The 19,586-nt window shown below is 43.4% G+C and overlaps 1 protein-coding gene across 1 annotated transcript; it reads right to left on the bottom strand.

The window, feature by feature from the left end:
• Positions 1-680: 680 nt before the first annotated feature.
• Positions 681-17,261, bottom strand: LOC110514975 (SWI/SNF complex subunit SMARCC2). Its single transcript, XM_036951071.1, has 24 exons — positions 17,241-17,261; positions 16,029-16,114; positions 15,699-15,873; positions 15,451-15,520; positions 15,196-15,268; positions 13,038-13,041; positions 12,896-12,981; positions 12,655-12,776; positions 12,512-12,571; positions 12,387-12,424; positions 12,151-12,263; positions 11,816-11,887; positions 11,590-11,703; positions 11,344-11,497; positions 10,613-10,783; positions 8,321-8,579; positions 8,165-8,239; positions 6,420-6,475; positions 6,150-6,282; positions 5,918-6,063; positions 4,496-4,630; positions 4,219-4,348; positions 4,050-4,136; positions 681-983 (listed from the first exon to the last, which is right to left on the bottom strand). Exons 1-24 carry the CDS (start codon positions 17,259-17,261, stop codon positions 898-900), a joined length of 2,466 nt encoding a protein of 821 aa, XP_036806966.1. The 3' UTR covers positions 681-897.
• Positions 17,262-19,586: the final 2,325 nt, after the last annotated feature.

Raw genomic sequence — 19,586 nt, 5'->3', positions numbered from 1 at the left:
TACGTTCATCTCTAGGAGACAGAACGCGTCTCCTTCCTGAGCGGTATGACGACTGCGTGGTCCCATGGTGTTTATACTTGCGTACTTGGACAGATGAACATGGTACCTTCAGGCATTTGGAAATTGCTCCCAAGGATGAACAAGATTTGTGGAGGCCTACAATTTTTTTTCAGAGGTCTTGGCTAATTTCTTCTGATTTTCGCATGATGTCAAGCAAAGAGGCACTGAGTTTGAAGGTAGGCCTTGAAATACATCCACACCTCCAATTGACTCATTATGTCAGTTAGCCTATCAGAAGCTTCTAAAGCTATGACATAATTTTCTGCCATTTTCCAAACTGTTTAAAGGCACAGTCAACTTAGTGTATGTAAACTTCTGACCCACTGGAATTGTGATACAGTGAAATAAATCTGTCTAAACAACCTATAATACTTTTCCTCTAAAACACTCACCATCAAACTCAAGATGACGACTGATATTCTCCCAAATTAGCCACTATTACCAATAAAGTTCCAATGTTTCAGCTAGAGTATGGTGCTGTAATTATTTTATACTTGTTGGTCAGTATCCAGTACTGTATCTGTGTGATGTCAATGTCCTGTAAAATAGAGTATCACGTCCAACATCATTGAACTCTAAACACACACACACACACTAAAAAAAGGACACGTACACAGATCGATAGTTTCATATAAAACACAATGATTTGCTTATACTCTTCAGCACTGGTCAATAAAGCATACAGCAAGTGTGTGTAACAATGGTTGAATGACATCAAAATGACAGTCACATGAGGACCTGTCCAATGTGAAGATTAGATTCCTTGACTGTTTCTTACTGTGGATCCAAAATATGTACTGTGTGTATTCATAAGGTGACTGGGGTCAAGGTGTGGTCTCATGTTTCTGCTCCCCGGCTGTGTATGGCTGTGCTTGGAGGACCAGGCTGGGTCGGAGCTATCCCATCAGGCTGTGGTGGTGGGTCTGACAGAAGAGAAGAAGAAACTACATGAGCGGGCACGTTCCAGCGGATCAGTTTTATGCAGTTAGTTACCAGCGTTGGTCACCGCCTTTTAAAAAGTGGGTGGCATTATAGGGATAAAAAAATTGTCCGACTTGCACCTACATATCAACTGCATGAACGTGGTAAAATCCATGCGCTCAAAGGCCATTGCTTGCATTGTGGAAGGCACTATAGTCAATTAAGGTGTTTTTGATTGACCACGCGAACGTGACCAAAGCCATGACTGAAACAGGAACCAACTTTGCTGAGATTTAAAAGACAGTGGATACAAATGAATGTTATATTTGAAACCTTTCTAACCAATGAATTGTACAAATGTTTTCAGTTCGTGAGTGTGTGATACAGGTGGTAGAGACAAGTTTATTTTGATCTTATTAATAAGAAACTTTAATAAAACAATGGCAGCTATGTTGATTTGGGGCTTCCTGTTGGAAAACAACAACAATGACCAACTTTTGGCTGTGGCAGATACACCTCCCCAAACTTCAATCTTCAACTTCCGTCAACATACAGTGCATTCGGAAAGGATCCAGACCCCGTCCCCTTTCCACATTGTGTTGCGTTACAGCCTTTATTCTAAAATCGATTAAAACTAATTTTCTTCATCAAACAATATCCTATAATGACAAAGCAAAAACAGGTTTTTAGAAATTGTAGCAATTTTTTTTACAAATAAAACACAGAAATACCTTATGTAAATAAGTCCAAACACACCAAGACAGTCGTGAAGAGGGCACGACAAAGCCACTCCCCTCTCAGGAAACTAAAAAGATTTGGCATGGGTCCTGAGATCCTCAAAAGGTTCTACAGCTGCAACATTAAGAGCATTGGTTGCATCACTGCCTGGTACGGCAATTGCTTGGCCTCCAACCACAAGGCACTTCAGAGGGTAGTGCGTACAGCCCAGTACATCACTGGAGCAAAGCTGCCTGCCATCCAGGACCTCTACACCAGGTGGTGTCAGAGGAAGGCCCTAGAAATTGTCAAAGACCCCAGCCAGACTGTTCTCTCTACTACTGCATGGCAAGCGGTACTGGAGTGCCAAGTCTAGGACAAAAAGGCTTCTCAACAGTTTTTACCTCCAAGCCATGAGACTCCTGAACAGGTAATCAAACGGCTACCCGGACTATTTGCATTGTGTGCCCCCCCCCAACCCCTCTTTTATGCTGCTGCTACTCTCTGTTCATCATATATGCACAGTCACTTTAACTATACGTTCATGTACATACTACCTAAATTGGCCGGACCAACCAGTGCTCCCGCACATTGGCTAACCGGGCTATCTGCATTGTGTCCCACCACCCGCCAACCCCTCTTTTTATGCTTCTGCTACTCTCTGTTCATCATATATGCACAGTCACTTTAATGATACCTACATGTACATACTACCTCAAGAAGCCTGACTAACAGGTGTCTGTATATAGCTTTTCTACTATTTTTTCAAATGTCTTTTTACTGTTGTTTTATTTCTTTACTTACCCACACACACACACACACACACACACACCTTTTTTTCCCACACCATTGGTTAGAGCCTGTAAGTAAGCATTTCACTGTTGTATTCGGCACACGTAACAAATAAACTTTGATTTGACTTGAGTATTCCGAACCTTTGCTCTGAGACTCGAAATTGAGCTCAGGTGCATTCTGTTTCCATTGACCATCCCTGAGATGTTTTTACAAATTGATTGAAGTTCACCTGTGGTATATTGAATTGTTTGGACATGATTTGGAAAGGCACACAGCTGTCTATATAACATCCTGACAGTTAACAGTGCATGTCAAAGCCATGAGATTGAAGGAATTGTCCATAGAGCTCCGAGACAGGATTGTGTCGAGATAAATATCTGGGGAAGGGTACCAAAACATTTGTGCAGCATTGTATGTCCCCAAGAACACAGTGACCTCCATCATTCTTAACTGGAAGAAGTTTGAAACCACCAAGACTCTTCCTAGAGCTGACCACGCGGCCAAGCTGAGCAATCGGGGGAGAAGCGCCTTGGTCAGGGAAGTAACCAAGAATAGTTACTGACAGAGCTCCAGAGTTCCTCTGTGGAGATGGCAGAACATTCCAGAAGGACAACAATCTCTGCAGCACTCCACCAATCAGGCCTTGATGGTAGAGTGGCCTTACGGTAGCAACTCCTCAGTAAAAGTCACATAACAGTTGGTTATGGTTTTGGAGTTTGCCAAAAGGCACCTAAAGGACTCTCAGACCATGAGAAACAAGATTCTCTAGTCTGATGAAACCAATATTGAAATCTGGCCTGAATGCCAAGTCTGGAGGAAACCTGGCACCATGCCTACAGTGAAGCATGGTGGCAGCATCATGCGGTGGAGATGTTTTTCAGCGGCATGGACTGGGAGGTTGAACAGAGCAAAGTACAGAGAGATCCTTGATGAGAAACTGCTCCAGGGCACTCAGGACCTCAGACTGGGGCGAAGGTTCACCTTCCAACAGGACAACAACCCTAAGCACACAGCCAAGACAACGCAGAAGTAGCTTCAGGACAAGTCTCTGAATAGCCTTGCGGGGTCCAGCCAGCGCCCGGACTTGAACCCAATCGAACATCTCTGGAGAAACCTGAAAATAGCTGTGTAGCAACGCTCCCCATTCAACCTGACAGAGCTTGAGATGATCTGTAGAGAAGAGTGGGAGAAACTCCCCAAATACAGGTGTGCCAAGCTTGTGGCATCATACCCAAGAAGATTTGAGGCTGTAAATCGCTGCCAAAAGTGCTTCAACAAAGTACTGAGTAAAGGGTCTGAATAGTTATGTAAATGTGATTTAAAAAAAATGTTTACATTTGCAGAAATGGCATAAAAACCTGTTTTTAACTTTTTGATAATGGGGTATTGTGTGTAGATTGAGGGAGGGAAAAAAACAATGTAATACATTTTAGAATAAGGCTGCAACGTAACAAAATGTAGAAAAAGTCAAACACCATCAATATGTTAAAATTATGGGTACATTTTTTGTGAACATTTTCTAGAGGTAAGGGGCAGTGTGGGGTGAGGGTACTCACACATGCCGTTGGGAGCTCCAGGGTGTCGGGGGGCCATGGTGAGAGGGTTTCCCCCAGTAGACGTCATCTGGCTGGGCATGGACTGGCCTAAAGGAGAGGTGAGAGACGGATGTTACATATTTACCATGACATTCACACACACAACGTGTGTGTTTGCGCGAGTACAGACCTGTGTGTTGTTGTGGAGTGTATGGTGCTTGCTGCTCTCTCTGCTGTAGAATCTTCATCTCTGCATGTTTCAGCTGCTCAGAGTGGAAACTCTGTCGCTCTGACAACAGCTGCTGACGCTGTTGCTCCAACTACACACACAGTGAGAGAGGGGCAGGGAAAGAGGGACACAGATACATGTTACATTTATAAGGAACCATTATGAAATACCCAAAGTCATGTTTAGTAGCTCCCCCAAACTAGAGCCCAATTGGCTAGATGTAGATCTGTATACTCACAGCCTCTTTCTCTCGGTCCATGATGGTCTCCAGCTCCTCAAAGTGTCTCAGTTTGATCTCAAGCTTCTTCATCTGAGTCTCCACCAACAGAGCCACCAGAGACTTGATCTTCCTCTCCTCTACTGCTGCTAGGTGCTAGAGAGAGAGGGCAAGAGAGAGAATTACTGTATCTATTTGCTGTACACAAAATACAAAACATGTATTTCCATCACAGACTGACCAGGTAAATCCAGGTGAAAGCAATGACCCCTTATTGATATCACTTGTTAAATACACTTCAAAAATCAGTGTAGGTGTTTTAAATTTAACTAGGCAAGTCAGTTAAGAACAAATTCGTATTTACAATGACGACCAACACCGGCCAATCATGGACGACGCTGGGCCAATTGTGCTCCGCCCTATGGAACTCCCAATCACGGCCGGTTGTGATACAGCCTGGATTTGAACCAGGGTGTCTGTAGTAACGCTTATAGCACGGAGAATCAGTGCCTTAGACCACTCAGGAGAGAGGGTAAGAGCCAATGGAGAACTGGATTGTGTATGTGTGCCATTCAGTGGGTGAATGGGTAAGACAAAATATTAAAGTGCCTTTGAACGGGGCAGTCTGTTCATTGGTACAAATGAATGAACTATCTCCAGACTGTCTAGAATGCTTATCTACACTGATTGACCTTGGCTTTAGGCGAGGAGGGAAGGCTCGAACTATAGGGCCTCTCTACCAGTGTCAAGAAGAGACGGAACATTTAGAAAACGCTGACGTCATTTTCAGTTTATAACCTGTGGTAAAATGTGTATGAAGGTAGTACTCTCTTGAATTAAAGGCTGTTACCTGACTTTTAATACCGGGGCTCTGTCCATTCTTATAAAATATAGGGTCTTACAAACCCTTCGAATGCATTGACAGAGTGTTTAATTTTGATTGGGAATTAAAACAGAGGAATTTAGAATTCCTTCTACAGTTTTTCACACTCAACAGTTTCCAATGTGTATTAAGAATGGTCCACCACCCAAATGACATCCAGCCAACTTGACAACTGTGGGAAGCATTGGAGTCAACATGGGCCAGCATCCCTGTGGATACTTTGGACACCTTGTAGAGTCCCAACGAATTGATGCTGTTCTGAGGGTAAAAGAGAGGGGGTGTAACTCAATATTAGGAAGGTGTTCCTGTTGTTTGGGAAACTCAGTGTGTGAGTTACCAAATAAGTTTAAACTTTTCCAAAAAATATGATCACATAAAAGGGGAGAGAGAGTGTGGTGTGGTGTGGTTGATTGGCTTGGTCATAAGTTATGTTGTGACAGGCCAGTAGAAAGAAAAAAGTAGGGGATAGGCCAGTTTAATGGACAGTAGACAGGGATTGGCTGATGGGTGGGGTAAGTGAGCAGCGATAGGGTGGTTTGAGGGTTGTGGGTGGGGCTTACCTTGGCCTTAGTAGCGGCGGCACCGAGAGCAGCAGCTGCTGCCGTGGTAACGGTCCCATCTACCAACTCCAGCTCTGCTAGTCTCCTCCCTTCATCCTGCTCTACTTCCCTCCATCGTCCAGCAATCTCATCCTTCTCCCCTCGGTCTAAAAGGGAGAAGGAGATCATCTAGAACTTACATTATTACACACCATCTTGTCTGTAAAAATATAAATTAGACACACACACACACCTGTCTCGTGGTTCCCTCCGCTATCGCAGTCTCTTTCCTCTGTGACTGTCATTTCAGCATTCTCTCTCTTAACTCGTTCTCCCTCCACTGACCTCTCTCCTCCACTGGGCTCTAGAACAGTCTGTCTATCCGCCTGGAACACACACACACACACACACACACACACACACACACACAATCATCACCCACTGACAATCAGATTCTCAGAAACACCAGAGTGTAAATTCCTGTCTCACTTCCTCTGACCCCACAGGTCACTTCCAGTCTCACCTGCAGAGACTGCTGGGAGCCAGAGTCAGTCTCCATCTTCTCACCATCCATCACATCTACAGGGAAGGAGAGGGAGGGATAGAGTTTATTTAACTAGGCAAGTCAGTTAAGAACAAATTCTCATTTACAATGATGGCCTAGAGAGAGAAAGTGTGATGGAAGGATTCTCTACTGCAGTGTTTGAGGGTTGAGGAGTGTGTGTAATATGTACAGTACCAGTCAAAAGTTTGGAGACACCTAATCATTCCAGGGTTTTTTCTTTATTTTTACTATTTTCTACATTGCACAATACTAGTGAAGATATCAATACTACGAAATAACACATTGGAAGGAATCATGTAGTAACCAAAAATGTTTAAACAAATCAAAATATATTTGATATTCTTCAAAGTAGCCACCCTTTGCAAACTCTTGGCATTCTCTCAACCACCTTCATGAGGTAGTCACCCCAGAATGCATTTCAATTAACAGGTGTGCCTTGTTAAAAGTTAATTTGTGGAATTTCTTTCCTTCTTAATGCATTTGAGCCAATCAGTTGTGTTGTGACAAGATAGGGGGGATACAGAAGCCAGCCCTATTTGGTTAAAGACCAAGTTCATATTATAGCAAGAACAGCCCAAATAAGCAAAGAGAAAACAACAGTCCATCATTACATTAAAACATGAAGGTCAGTCAATACAGAAAACGTGTGCAGTCGCAAAAACCATCAAAAGCTATGATGAAACTGGCTCTCATGAGGACCACCTCAGGAAAGGAAGACCCAGAGTTACCTCTGCTGCAGAGGATACATTCATTAGAGTTACCAGCCTCAGAAATTGCAGCCCAAATAAATGCTTCAGAGTTCAAGTAACAGATACATCAACTGTACAGAGGAGACTGTGTGAATCAGGCCTTCATGGTCAAATTGCTGCAAGGAAACCACTACTGAAGGACACCAGTAAGAAGAGACTTGCTTGGGCCAAAAAACACGAGCAATGGACATTAGACCTGGTGGAAATCTGTCCTTTGGTCTGATGAGTCCAAATTTGAGATTTTTGGTTCCCACTGCCGGACTTTGTGAGACGCAGAGTAGGCGAACGGATGATCTCTGCATGTGTGGTTCCCACCGTAAAACATGGAGGTGTGATGGTGCTTTGCTGGTGACACTGTCAGTGATCTATTTAGAATTCAAGGCACACTTAACCAGCATGGCTACCACAGCATTCTGCAGCGACATGCCATCCCATCTGGTTTGCTCTTAGTGGGACTATCATTTGTTTTTCAACAGGACAATGACCCAACACACCTCCAGGCTGTGTAAGGGCTATTTGACCAAGGAGAGTGATGCATCAGATGACCTGGCCTCCACAATCACTCAACCTCAACCCAATTGAAATGGTTTGGGATGAGTTGGACCACAGAGTGAAGGAAAAACAGCCAACAAGTGCTCAGCATATGTGGGAAGTCCTTGAAGACTGTTGGAAAAGTGTTCCAGGTGAAGCTGGTAGAGAGAATGCCAAGAGTGTGCAAAGCGGTCATCAAGGCAAAGGGTGGCTACTTTGAAGAATCTCAAATATAAAATATATTTGATTTGTTCAACACTTTTGTGGTTACTACATGATTCCATGTGGGTTATTTTGATGTGGGTTATTTAGTTTTGATGTCTTCAATGTAGAAAATAGTCAAATTAAGAAAAACCCTTCAATGAGTTGGTGTGTCCAAACATTTGACTGGTACTGTATATCTGCCGTGTTTCAGACTCCTACCTGCCTTCTCAGCCTCATTGAGTGCAGGGAACTCCAGAACCTTGTCAGCTTCCTCACGCACACGACAAAACTCCTCTACAGAGAGATAGAGACCGGGTTAACACAAACGCTCTCTCTCCCTCTCTCACACACATGCACCCACACACACGTACGTACCCAAAGCAGCCTTGGCGGCGGCGGAGGCAACTCGGGGATCAACCACGGACGCCAAGAACGCCACGGTGCTCATCACCGGATTCTCTGATTGGCTGAAAGGAACGGGCTGGTAGGCCAATGGGCCAAGAGAGGAGGCGGAGTCCTCCAGATAAGGGTCTTCTATTGGCAGGCGCAGGAAGTGGAGGATGCACTCGTCCTGGGTACGAGACCCCACGTGTTCTGACACCTTGTTCCAGTCGTCTCTATAGACCTCTAACGCCTGGGATGGAGGGGGAGAGAGAAGAGAGATAGGGGAAGAAGAGAAATAGGATGATAAGAGAGAGAGGCATGAGGGAGAAAAGAAGGTTATTGGCCAGATAACTAATACAAATATAAGTACCAATTTTTTTTTTCAAGCATAGGTTTACAGTACAGCAATTCATCAGTTGCTGTTATGTTGTGTTGCTACCATGCTGTGTTGTCATGTGTTGCAGCCTTGCTATGTTGTTGTCTTAGGTCTCTCTTTATGTAGTCTTCTCTCTTGTCGTGATGTGTTTTGTCCTATATTTATATTGTATTTATTTATTTATTTTAATCCCAGACCCCCGTCCTCGCAGGAGGCCTTCTGGTAGGCCGTCATTGTAAATAAGAATTTGTTCTTAACTGACTTGCCTAGTTAAATAAATAATAAAATAGAGGTAGTGGAAACAACATTATCAGCATCATCATCATTATGATCCAGCACCTCAACTACCTTGAGCCATCCCCTACCCGTTTCCAACCATTGCGGCGTATCAGTACTGTGTAGTCAACTAGTATAATTATTGTTTGTGAAGTAAATATGGTGGTTCTCATTAAGGATCTGGTTTTCTGAGATACAGGCAAGTACACAGCAAACCAAATAACTATACAATTAAACAACTAAAGGAAATACAATATTTTTTAAAAATCAATCAATCAAATGATCATATGGTTGGTTGCTTGAGACTAATGAGTTGTCTACAGGATCTGTTCTTTTTTCACATATATGTTTGCAGTTTAATTTTATGGGTGATCTTCTCCATTAAACACATTTCTTTCACTCTACAAGTCCATTCTTCCATAGTAGGAATGTCCTTATTTAACCAATGTGCTTGTAATACATTTCTTTCACTCTACAAGTCCATTCTTCCATAGTAGGAATGTCCTTATTTAACCAATGTGCTGTAATACATTTCTTTGAAGCAGACAAGAGTATATTTAATAGGTTTTGAAACCGTTCAGGGATAACTAACTATGGCACGTTTTTGATTCTTTGCCAGGAAACATTTGAATACATTGTTTACAGACGAAAACACCATTCCAGAATTTCATTATTCTATGACAAGATCAAAAAACGATGTAGGTCGACAATTCCCCACATTTTCTCCAGCATTCATTGGTTGTTTCTGGTCTTCACCATTCTGTCTCGAGATAGAATGGACCTACTAATGATATTCCATTGATACTCTTTCCATATGAATGAGTGTGTAATAATAATAATTTTCAATGTTCTCAGATTCAGATTCCCATTTGCACTTAGTTTGCATAGTATTATTCTATGTCATGAGAGCAATAGATTGTTATAGCTGTGTTATTGGTTTACTACCAGTTGTCCTTTTATGAGTATTGATTAGGTGTTTTTCTATGGGTGGTGTATAGACTTGGGGTACAAATGAAGCAATGATCACCTTTGAAAACCTGAATCTAGTGATAGTGGGGCGAAGTCAGTAAGATATACAATACCAGTTAGGGGTGATGAGCCATAGGCTGATGGAGACTGCGTGGTACTTCCTCCTAATCTGGAGCAGATGATTGGACTACAGGTTCTTACTGTTGATCTTCTTTCCCAGAAAAGGTCTTACTACTGTTGCGTATTGATCACCATAGATTTGTACTATTTTCGAGCCATCTAGATGAATGTTTTATCCAAGTAATCATTAGTTGCGATTGTGTAACCCAGTAGCACCACGTAAAGTTTGGTAACCCTAGGTCACCTGATTCCTTGGCAGTTGGAGTGTTTTGTACCTCACCCTCTGTTTTTTACATTGCCAAAGAAACATTAAAATTAGACAGTCTAATTGTTGAGAAATGGATTCTGGGACCAGAATAGGTAGTGTCTGAAAGAGGAAAATATCTTTCTGATATGACAGTGTTGTATTACTCGAGTCCAGGAGTCAGACTTGAACCGGAATCAAGTCACAATTTTCGAGACTCGACCAGTGATGACTCCGACCAGTGACTTGACTACATCACTGAGTAGAGGGAAGATAAACTGAGAGATGATTGGCTCACCTCCAACAGTAGGAGGGTCTCCTGTTCTGTCCAATCCCTCCCTGAACTGGCTCCTTTACTCTTGGGGTGTTTCCTGGCATACAGGTCTGTTCTGAGGCCAAAGTTCTGAGAGTCTGAGGGCTTCTCTACACTTCTCTCAGGGAAGAACAACATCTGCTGGGAGGACGACACCTGGATAGGGAGAGAGTGAGGGATGGAGGGGAAGAGAGAGAGATGGAGTGGGAGAGAGAGGGATGGAGAGGAAGAGAGATGGAGGGGGAGAGAGAGGGATGGAGAGGGAGAGAGTGAGGGATGGAGGGGAAGAGAGAGGGAGAGAGTGAGGGATGGAGGGGAAGAGAGAGATGGAGGGGGAGAGAGAGGGATGGAGAGGAAGAGAGATGGAGGGGGAGAGAGAGGGATGGAGAGGGAGAGAGTGAGGGATGGAGGGGGAGAGAGAGGGATGGAGAGGGAAAGATTTGAGAGGATCAAAACAAGCATACAGGCTGTCAATTTGTACCTCAATTTCACGGTTAGTGTTCGATTATATGTACATATTTTTTTTCTTTTTACCTTTATTTAACTAGGCAAGTCAGTAAAGAACAAATTGTGTGCTGCCCTATGGGACTCCCAATCACGGATGTGATATAGCCTGGATTCGAACCATGGACTGTAGTGACGCCTCTTGCACAGAGATGCAGTGCCTTAGACCGCTGCGCCAATCAGGAGCCAAAAAACATAAGTGTGTGTGTTACCTGTAGTGGTCTGTGCTGCAGCGGGGCCAGTCCTGAGGGTGTATCAGCCAGTGTGTTGAAGTGAGGGGTGGGAGAGGGTCCCATAGGGAGAGGTCTGCTTTCTGCATCCACCTGGTAGTTCACTAACCCCCACTGCTCCAACAACGCATGGACCCTACACACACAGTTACAATACACACACAGTTACAATAAACACTGTTACACAACACAAACACATTAAGTGGTGGTTTAAACTTCATAGCACACCTCATGACAGCGCAGACATCTCCTGTCAGGTTCCGTCTGCAGGAGGTGGAGCTGAGGTACTCCTGGGGGTTCAGCCGGTACGAGTCAATCATGAAGTTACGATATGCCAGGTATCTACACACACACATTGTGTTCATTATGTCTCTGAAGGGGTACAATCATGTCTGAAGAAAACAGCAGGGGCCCAAGCACTGAACCCTGAGAAACACCTGAAATTGTTACTCACATCTCTGGAGATTTGGACTTGTTCTGTCCGTTAAAGAACTCTGGAAGAGCTCGTTTCTCGATCTGGTGAATACTGGAACATGTACACAAAGTTAGGATAGAATCAGACAACACTCATTTTGAATATACAGTGGGGCAAAAAAGTATTTAGTCAGCCACCAATTGTGCAAGTTCTCCCACTTAAAAAGATGAGAGGCCTGTAATTGTCATCATAGGTACACTTCAACTATGACAGACAAAATTAGAGAAGAAAAATCCAGAAAATCACATTGTAGGATTTTTTATGAATGTATTTGCAAATTATGGTGGAAACAACTATAACGGGTGTGTACTAACCAGTTATAGTTGAACCAGGCGGTGTAGGACGGGACGATGATGTGGTGAGTTTGTTCTGTGATGTTGTCTTCTCCATCTGACAGACGCAGCCCCTCTCTGCCCTCCTCATCCTCCTGCACACACACACACATACAGTACATAATTGGTATATCGGTGTGTAGGGTACAGACACACTAAATTCCTCATCAAAATTAGATAATTCAATAAAATTCTTGCAGTTCTAATTTAATTGTTACCCTTCCACCAGGAAGCAGAGAGTCGTCCTCAATTTCATCTGAAGAAAAGAGGGACGAGTGGAGAATGAGTTATAACCACACACACACACACACACACACACACACACACACCCTCTCTCACTCACCCAGGTCGGTCATCATCCCTCCTTTGACAGGAGTGTTCTCACTGTCCTTCTTTGGGTTCACTGCAGACAGAGAGACACAACAAGTAAACATCTGTCTGTGTGTGTGTCTGTCTGTCTGTGTGTCTGTGTGTGTACACGTGTACCATTCTTAGGCAGTATAATTTCTTCCATATTAGGGACAGGTGTTGGATCCTCCATATCTTTAGTCAGATCCTCCTTTACGTCTTCCTCTTCCTCCTTTGGCCCACGCCTCTTAAACCCACCACTAGGGAGGGAAGGCAGGGTTATAGAGAGGGCCAATAGGTAGAGAATAGGGGTTAAAAGGAACAAATATGAAAATTCCATCAAGATTGAGCTAGGGGTGGAAGAAGAGAGAAACCTCACCTCTTCTTTCCTCCTTTCTTTTTGCCATCGGAAGAGGGAGGAGAGGGGGAGCGTCTTCTCTTCTTCACTGGAGTAAACTTACGGTCCTGGTGGAGGAAGAGACAAGTGATGGCAGACATACCAACTAAGAAAGTGCTCACACAGGCCTGTTAAAAAAGACATTGGAGGGAGAGCAACACACACACAAGCACACAACTAGCCCAGAGCCACAGGATCTCACACATACAACCCAGTAACCCAGTATTTTCCACCAACCGGAAGTGTCATTCAAAAGCATTATAAGGCATATAAATAGGCATATGTCTGGATTAGATTTGTATTTTTTAGGGATCCCCTTTAGCTGTTGCCAGCAGCTACTCTTCATGGGGGCCAAACACATTAAGGCACCTATAAGATGTACTGTTTTATACGTAATGTGACATTATTACACCACTACATATCCCCAATACAAAATGTTCAATACCACCATACAACAATATCACAATGTGTGCATATGCATGTGTCTGTACCTTTGTGTGTGTCTCTTCACAGTCCCTGTTGTTCCATAAGGTGTATTTTTACCTGCTCTTAAAATCTGATTCTACTGCTGCATCAGTTACCTGATGTGGAATAGAGTTCCATGTAGTCATGGTTCCATGTAGTACTGTACCCCTCCCATAGTCTGTTCTGGACTTGGGGACTGTGAAGAGACGTGTGGGCATGTCTTGTGGGGTATGCATGGCTGCCCTGTTCTGAGCCAACTGCAATTTTCCTGCAAATTCCCTCTTTGTGGCACTTGACAACACGACTGAACAGTGGTCCAGGTGCAGCAAAACTAGGGCCTGTAGGACCTGCCTTCTTGATAGTGTTGTTAAGAATGCAGAGCAGCGCTTTATTATGGACAGACTTCTCCCCATCTTAGCTACTGTTGTATCAATATGTTTTGACCATGACAGTATACAATCCAGGGTTAGAGCTTTGAGCGGAAATTCAAGCCTGATGCTACCTGAGCCATACATTAAATACATTTAGAGCCATACATTTTATGAGCCCTATATTAAAAAGGCATTTAAATGACCAAGCCCACATGATCGTGCCATTATCCAATACAGCTATGATATAAGCTACTGCACATTACGCACAACAGAAAAACATAAAAGCCCATAGATGTACCTAGCTATATGCTCTCTTGGGTACATAAGTTAAACTCGCTCCAGTAGGCTAATCTTTTTGACTGTGGACTGTATTATATGGACTGGAATTGTTCAAACCATGATAGAGCAGGGAGAGAACATGTGATTCTGGTGCAGCACATGCGGCCTACAAAGTTACAAGTTTAGGCTAGCGAATTTGATTTTAATATTTGTATAATTAGTAGGCTGACACATATATACCTATGATAACATTTCCCCATGTTATTAGCCTACCTCTTTCTTTCTCTATCGCTGCTTCATTCCTTCCTCCATTTCAACAGTTAAATGAAATAAGTTTGGTTGTCCTCATCTTCATCATTCTAATGACATCCTTGAATAATATAGGACTAGAATTAGATGCAGAAGGCTTTCACTTCTCTTCAGGAAGATGGAATGGTTGTTTGTCTGAATAAATAACTGCTACAGCCTACCACCATAGCGCTTCGCTCTTCTTTCAAACTACCTGTGAGTTCTATTGGCTGCTGTATAAAACATTCAGCAAACAAGAGCTTGCATCCCTCTTCAAATAGTCTATTGGTATAAGAAATGATGTCCAGCAAGGTATTGTAGGAAGCTTTTCCTGCATGGATTCCAAGAGCTGAGTTTTTTAAAGGTGAGAGGCCAGCGGAGCACAGGTGCGTGCGTATTGCACCAAGAGACCGAGGCTATAAGTTAGAAGCTTATTATGCATAACCAATCATTAATTAGCTAAATATAAGGCTAATACTGCATTGAATGTATAACCTGAAACAGGTAGTCTAGGACATACATATATATATATATATATATATATATATATATATATAGAGCTATATATCAATCTAGAACAGGATGATCTATTTTGGATGCAATCTGATTGGAGTTGATAGAGAGAAAAACAGAGTGCTCGCGCGTGCATTGATTTAAAGCAACAATATTCGAGTGAGGCTGTTTTAAAACTCTGCAGCTGAAAATAAAATATGTAAATCTTTACAATTAAAATAATGGTTTCATATAAATAATTTATTATAGTTTACCAGTTTCTCACAGTTATTTAACCCTGGAAAAGGGAGTGGTATTAGTGGTAAATCCTGGTAAATCTCGGTAACTGGGTTCCCACCATTCAACCCTAGTGTGTGTGTGTGTTACCTGTCAGGGTGCCTGCCCCAGTGCACCAACACATAGTTGTCCTTCCGCATAACAGGGCGCACCCACTCCCAATCTGGAAATAAGAACACACAAACACACACCAACGGTCAAAAACTAAGAACAGAACTCACAAAATTACATAAAACTGTGAATTTGGATCAAAGCTGCCAACAGGCTATGACCCACAAAGATCCTATTAAATTAGTTACAATATGTAATTCTATGCGATGACCCCACACACACACACACATTGACCTTGGTCTGTGACAGCTGGACAGGGGTAGATGTGGTGAGAGGCTTGGGTTCTGTCCTCAGTCAACGAACCCTGAGACAGACAAAGAACTACATTACCCATCAGTTGAGACAAAGAACTACGTTTCCCAACAGAGATAACAGCCCAAGAGAGAAAATAACAGCACCCATGGCAGAATTACATAAATCTTCCTTCCTCCCCCTGCTCTCCATCTATCTTCCCTTCTTGCTGCCCTCCCTCCCTCCCTCACCTGGTGTTTGGTGATGATGTCAGCCAGTCTGCTGTTCAGGTTCTGATCCACCTCCTGGTCCACATACACGACGGGCCTCGACAGACAGCTATTCTGGACCAGGGTCTTCTCCAGAGTAGTAAACATCTCTACGTTTCGGTCCGTCCTGGAGGAGTTCTGTAGGTCAAACCTTCTCCTGGGGGAGGAAGAGTACCCATGCAGGTTACCAAGCAGGCCCCGAAACAGGACGTTGCCAAAGGTGTCACTCACCAGCCCTGTCAGAGGGAGGAGATAGGAGACAGGGGATGGGGGCTAGGAGGTAAGTGATAGGGGATAAGATCTGTCACTCACCAGCCCTGATCAGTCTTGAACTTGTATGCAGTGCCAAGGATGTGGCAAAGCCCGCCTCCTGGGCGCAGGTCCAGGAAGCACTGAGACTAGAGAGGAGCACATACACAAACATACCAATAATGGCGCCGGAGATGGGTGCTGTTTTACGGGCTCCGAACCAATTGTTCTATTTTGTGTGGTTTTTTTCGCGTTATTTGTAACTTATTTTGTACATAATGTTTCTGCCATAGTCTCTTATGACTGAAAAGAGCTTCTGTACATCAGAACAGTGATTACTCCCCTTTAATACAGACGCGAAGGATTTACTCCAGATACCCGACAAGGCCCAAATCCCTGTCATTCGTGTGAAGAGAAGACGCAGATACAGTGGACGCAGGTCCGGGTGCCTTGTGAGAATTTGTCGGCGAGTGAGTAACCCTCCTCTACCATTTGTCCTATTGGCCAACGTGCAATAATTGGAGAATAAACTGAAGGAGCTCCGTTCAAGACTATCCTACCAACGGGACATTAAAAACTGTAATTTCTTATGTTTCACAGAGACGTGGCTGAACGACGACATGGATAACATACAACTGGCTGAATTTTCTGTGTACCGGCAAGAAAAAACAGCTGCCACCGGTAAGACAAGGGGTGGCGGTCTGTGTATTTGTGAATAACAGCTGGTGCACAAAATCTAATATCAAGGAAGCCTTTAATTTTTGCCTGCCTGAGGTAAAGTATCTTATGATAAGCTGTTGACCACACTATTTACCGAGGTTTCATTTGTATTTTTCGTAGCTGTCTATTTACTACCACAAACCAATGCTGGCACTAAGACCACACTAAACGAGCTGTACAAAACCATAAGCAAACAATAAAATGCTCATTCAGAGGCAGCGCTCCTAGTGGCCGGGGACTTTAATGCAGGGAAACATAAATCTGTTTTACCTCATTTCTACCAGCATGTTACATGTGCAACAAGAGAACATTTTTCAATTAAACTCTAGACCACCTATACTCCACACACAAAGACGCGTACAAAGCTCTCCCCCACCCTCCAATTGGCAAATCTGACCATAATTCTATCTTCCTGATTCCTGCTTCAAAGCTCAAATTAAAACAGGAAGCACCAGCTCAATACGGAAGTTGTCAGATGACGCAGATGCTAAGCTACAGGACTGTTTTCCTTGCACAGACTATAATATGTTAATCCGATGGAATTGAGTAGTATACCACATCCGTCACCAGCTTCATCAATAAGTGCATCAATAACGTACATACTAGAGGCCGACCGACTATGATTTTTCAACGCCAATACCGATTATTGGAGGACCAAAAAGCGTATAAAATAATGACAATAACAGTACTGAATGAACAATGAACACTTATTTTAAGTTAATATAATACATAAATAAAATCAATTTAGTCTCAAATAAATAATGAAACATTCAATTTGGATTAAATAATGCAAAAACACAGTGTTGGAGAAGAAAGTACAAGTGTAAAAAAGGTAACGTTTAAATTCCTTGCTCAGAACATCAGAACATATGAAAGCTGGTGGTTCCTTTTAACATGAGTCTTCAATATTCCCAGTTAAGAAGTTTTAGGTTGTAGTTATTATAGGAATGATGACGTGTCGACTATTTCTCTCTATACCATTTGTATTTCATATACTTTTGACTATTGGATGTTCTAATAGGCACTATAGTATTGCCAGTCTAATCTCGGGAGTTCATAGGCTTGAATTCATAAACAGTGAATCAAGCACTGGCAAAAGCTGCTGGCAAACGCAGTAAAGTGCTGTTTGAATGAATCCTTACGAGCCTGCTGCTGCCTACCACCGCTCAGTCAGACTGCTCTATCAAATCATATACTTAAATATAATAAACACACAGAAATTCAAGCCTTTGGTCATTAATATGGTCAAATCCGGAAACTATAATTTCGAAAAAAAAAAAAGTTTATTCTTTACGATAAAATACGGAACGGTTCCATATTTCACTAACAGGTGGCAACCCAAAGACTAAATACTGCTGTTACATTGCACAACCTTCAATGTTATGTCATAACTATGTACAATTCTGGCAAACTAATTACAGTCTTTGTTAGGAAGAAATGGTCTTCACACAGTTGGCAACGAGCCAAGAGGCCAAAACTGCTACATATACCCTGACTCTGCTTGCACTGAATGCAAGAGATGTGACACAATTGCAATGTAATCAGCCATAATCGGTGTCCAAAAAGGCAGATTACCGATTGTTATGATAACTTGAAATCGGCCGTGCCGATTAAATCGGTCAACCTCTAGTATATACCCCAACCAGAAGCCATGGATTACAGGCAACATTCGCACCGAGATAACGGGTACAGCTGCCGCTTCAAGGAGAAGTACTCTAACCCAGAAGCTTATAAGAAATCCCGCTATGCCCTCAGACAAACCATCAAACAAGCAAAGCGTAAATACAGGACTAAGACTGAATCCTACTACACCGGCTCCGACGCTTGTCGGATGTGGCAGGGCTTGCAAACTATTACAGACTACGAATGGAAGCTCAGCCGCAAGCTGCCCAGTGACAAGCCTACCAGACGAGCTAAATGACTTCTATAGGCACTTCAAGTCAAGCAACACTGAAGCATGCATGAGAGTACCAGCTGTTCTGGATGATTGTGTGATCACGCTCGCCGTAGCCGATGTGAGCAAGACCTTTAAACAGATCAACATTCACAAGGCCGCAGGGCCAGATGGATTACCAGGACGTGCACTCCGAGCATGCGCTGACCAACTGGCAAGTGTCTTCATTGACATTTTCAACGTGTCCCTGACCGGGTCTGTAATACCTACATGTTTCAAGCAGACCACCATAGTCCCTGTGCCCAAGAACACTAAAGTAACCTGGCTAAATGACTACCGACCCGTAGCACGGCTCCAACACCATCATTAAGTTTTCCGAAGACAACGGTGGTAGGTATGATCACCGACAACAATGAGACAGCCAATAAGGAGGTCAGATACCTGGAAGTGTGGTGCCATGCCAACAACCTCTCCCTCAACGTGATCAAGACAAAGGAGATGATCGTGGACTACAGGAAAAGGAGGGCCGAGCACGCCCCCTTCTCATCGACGGGGCTTTAGTGGAGCAGGTTGAGAGCTTCAAGTTCCTTGGTGTCCACATCACCAACAAACTATTATGGTCCAAACAAACCAAGACAGTCGTGAAGAGGGCACGACAATGCCCAGTCCTCCTCAGGAGACTGAAAAGATTTGGCATGGGTCCTTAGATCCTCATAAAGTTCTACAGCTGCACCATCGAGAGTATCCTGACTGGTTGCATCACCACCTGGTATGGCAACTGCTCGGCCTCCTACCGCAAGGCACAACAGAGGGTAGTGCGTATGGCCCAGTACATCACTGGGGCCAAGATTCCTGCCATCCAGGACCTCTATACCAGGCGGTGTCAAAGGTAGGCCCTAAAAATTGCCTAAGGCTCCAGCCACCCTAGTCATAGACTGTTCTCTCTGCTACTGCACGGCAAGCGGTACCAGAGTGCCAAGTCTTGGTCCAGAAGGCTTTTACCCTTT

Source organism: Oncorhynchus mykiss, chromosome 18 (genome assembly GCF_013265735.2).
Source record: "Oncorhynchus mykiss isolate Arlee chromosome 18, USDA_OmykA_1.1, whole genome shotgun sequence".
In the NCBI taxonomy this organism is placed as follows: domain Eukaryota; kingdom Metazoa; phylum Chordata; class Actinopteri; order Salmoniformes; family Salmonidae; genus Oncorhynchus; species Oncorhynchus mykiss.
The sequence above is the reverse complement of the archived record's forward strand: the minus strand, read 5'-3'. Positions and strand labels throughout refer to the sequence as shown.

Coding starts and splice junctions, on each gene's coding strand:
- LOC110514975 (XM_036951071.1), bottom strand. CDS start 17,261: ATGAAGCTGGTGACGGATGTG. Junction 10,784..11,343: donor TGCAGCACAGACCACTACAG/GTAACACACACA, acceptor CTCCCTATCCAG/GTGTCGTCCTCCCAGCAGAT. Junction 6,476..8,164: donor CAATGAGGCTGAGAAGGCAG/GTAGGAGTCTGA, acceptor CCTTCCCTGTAG/ATGTGATGGATGGTGAGAAG.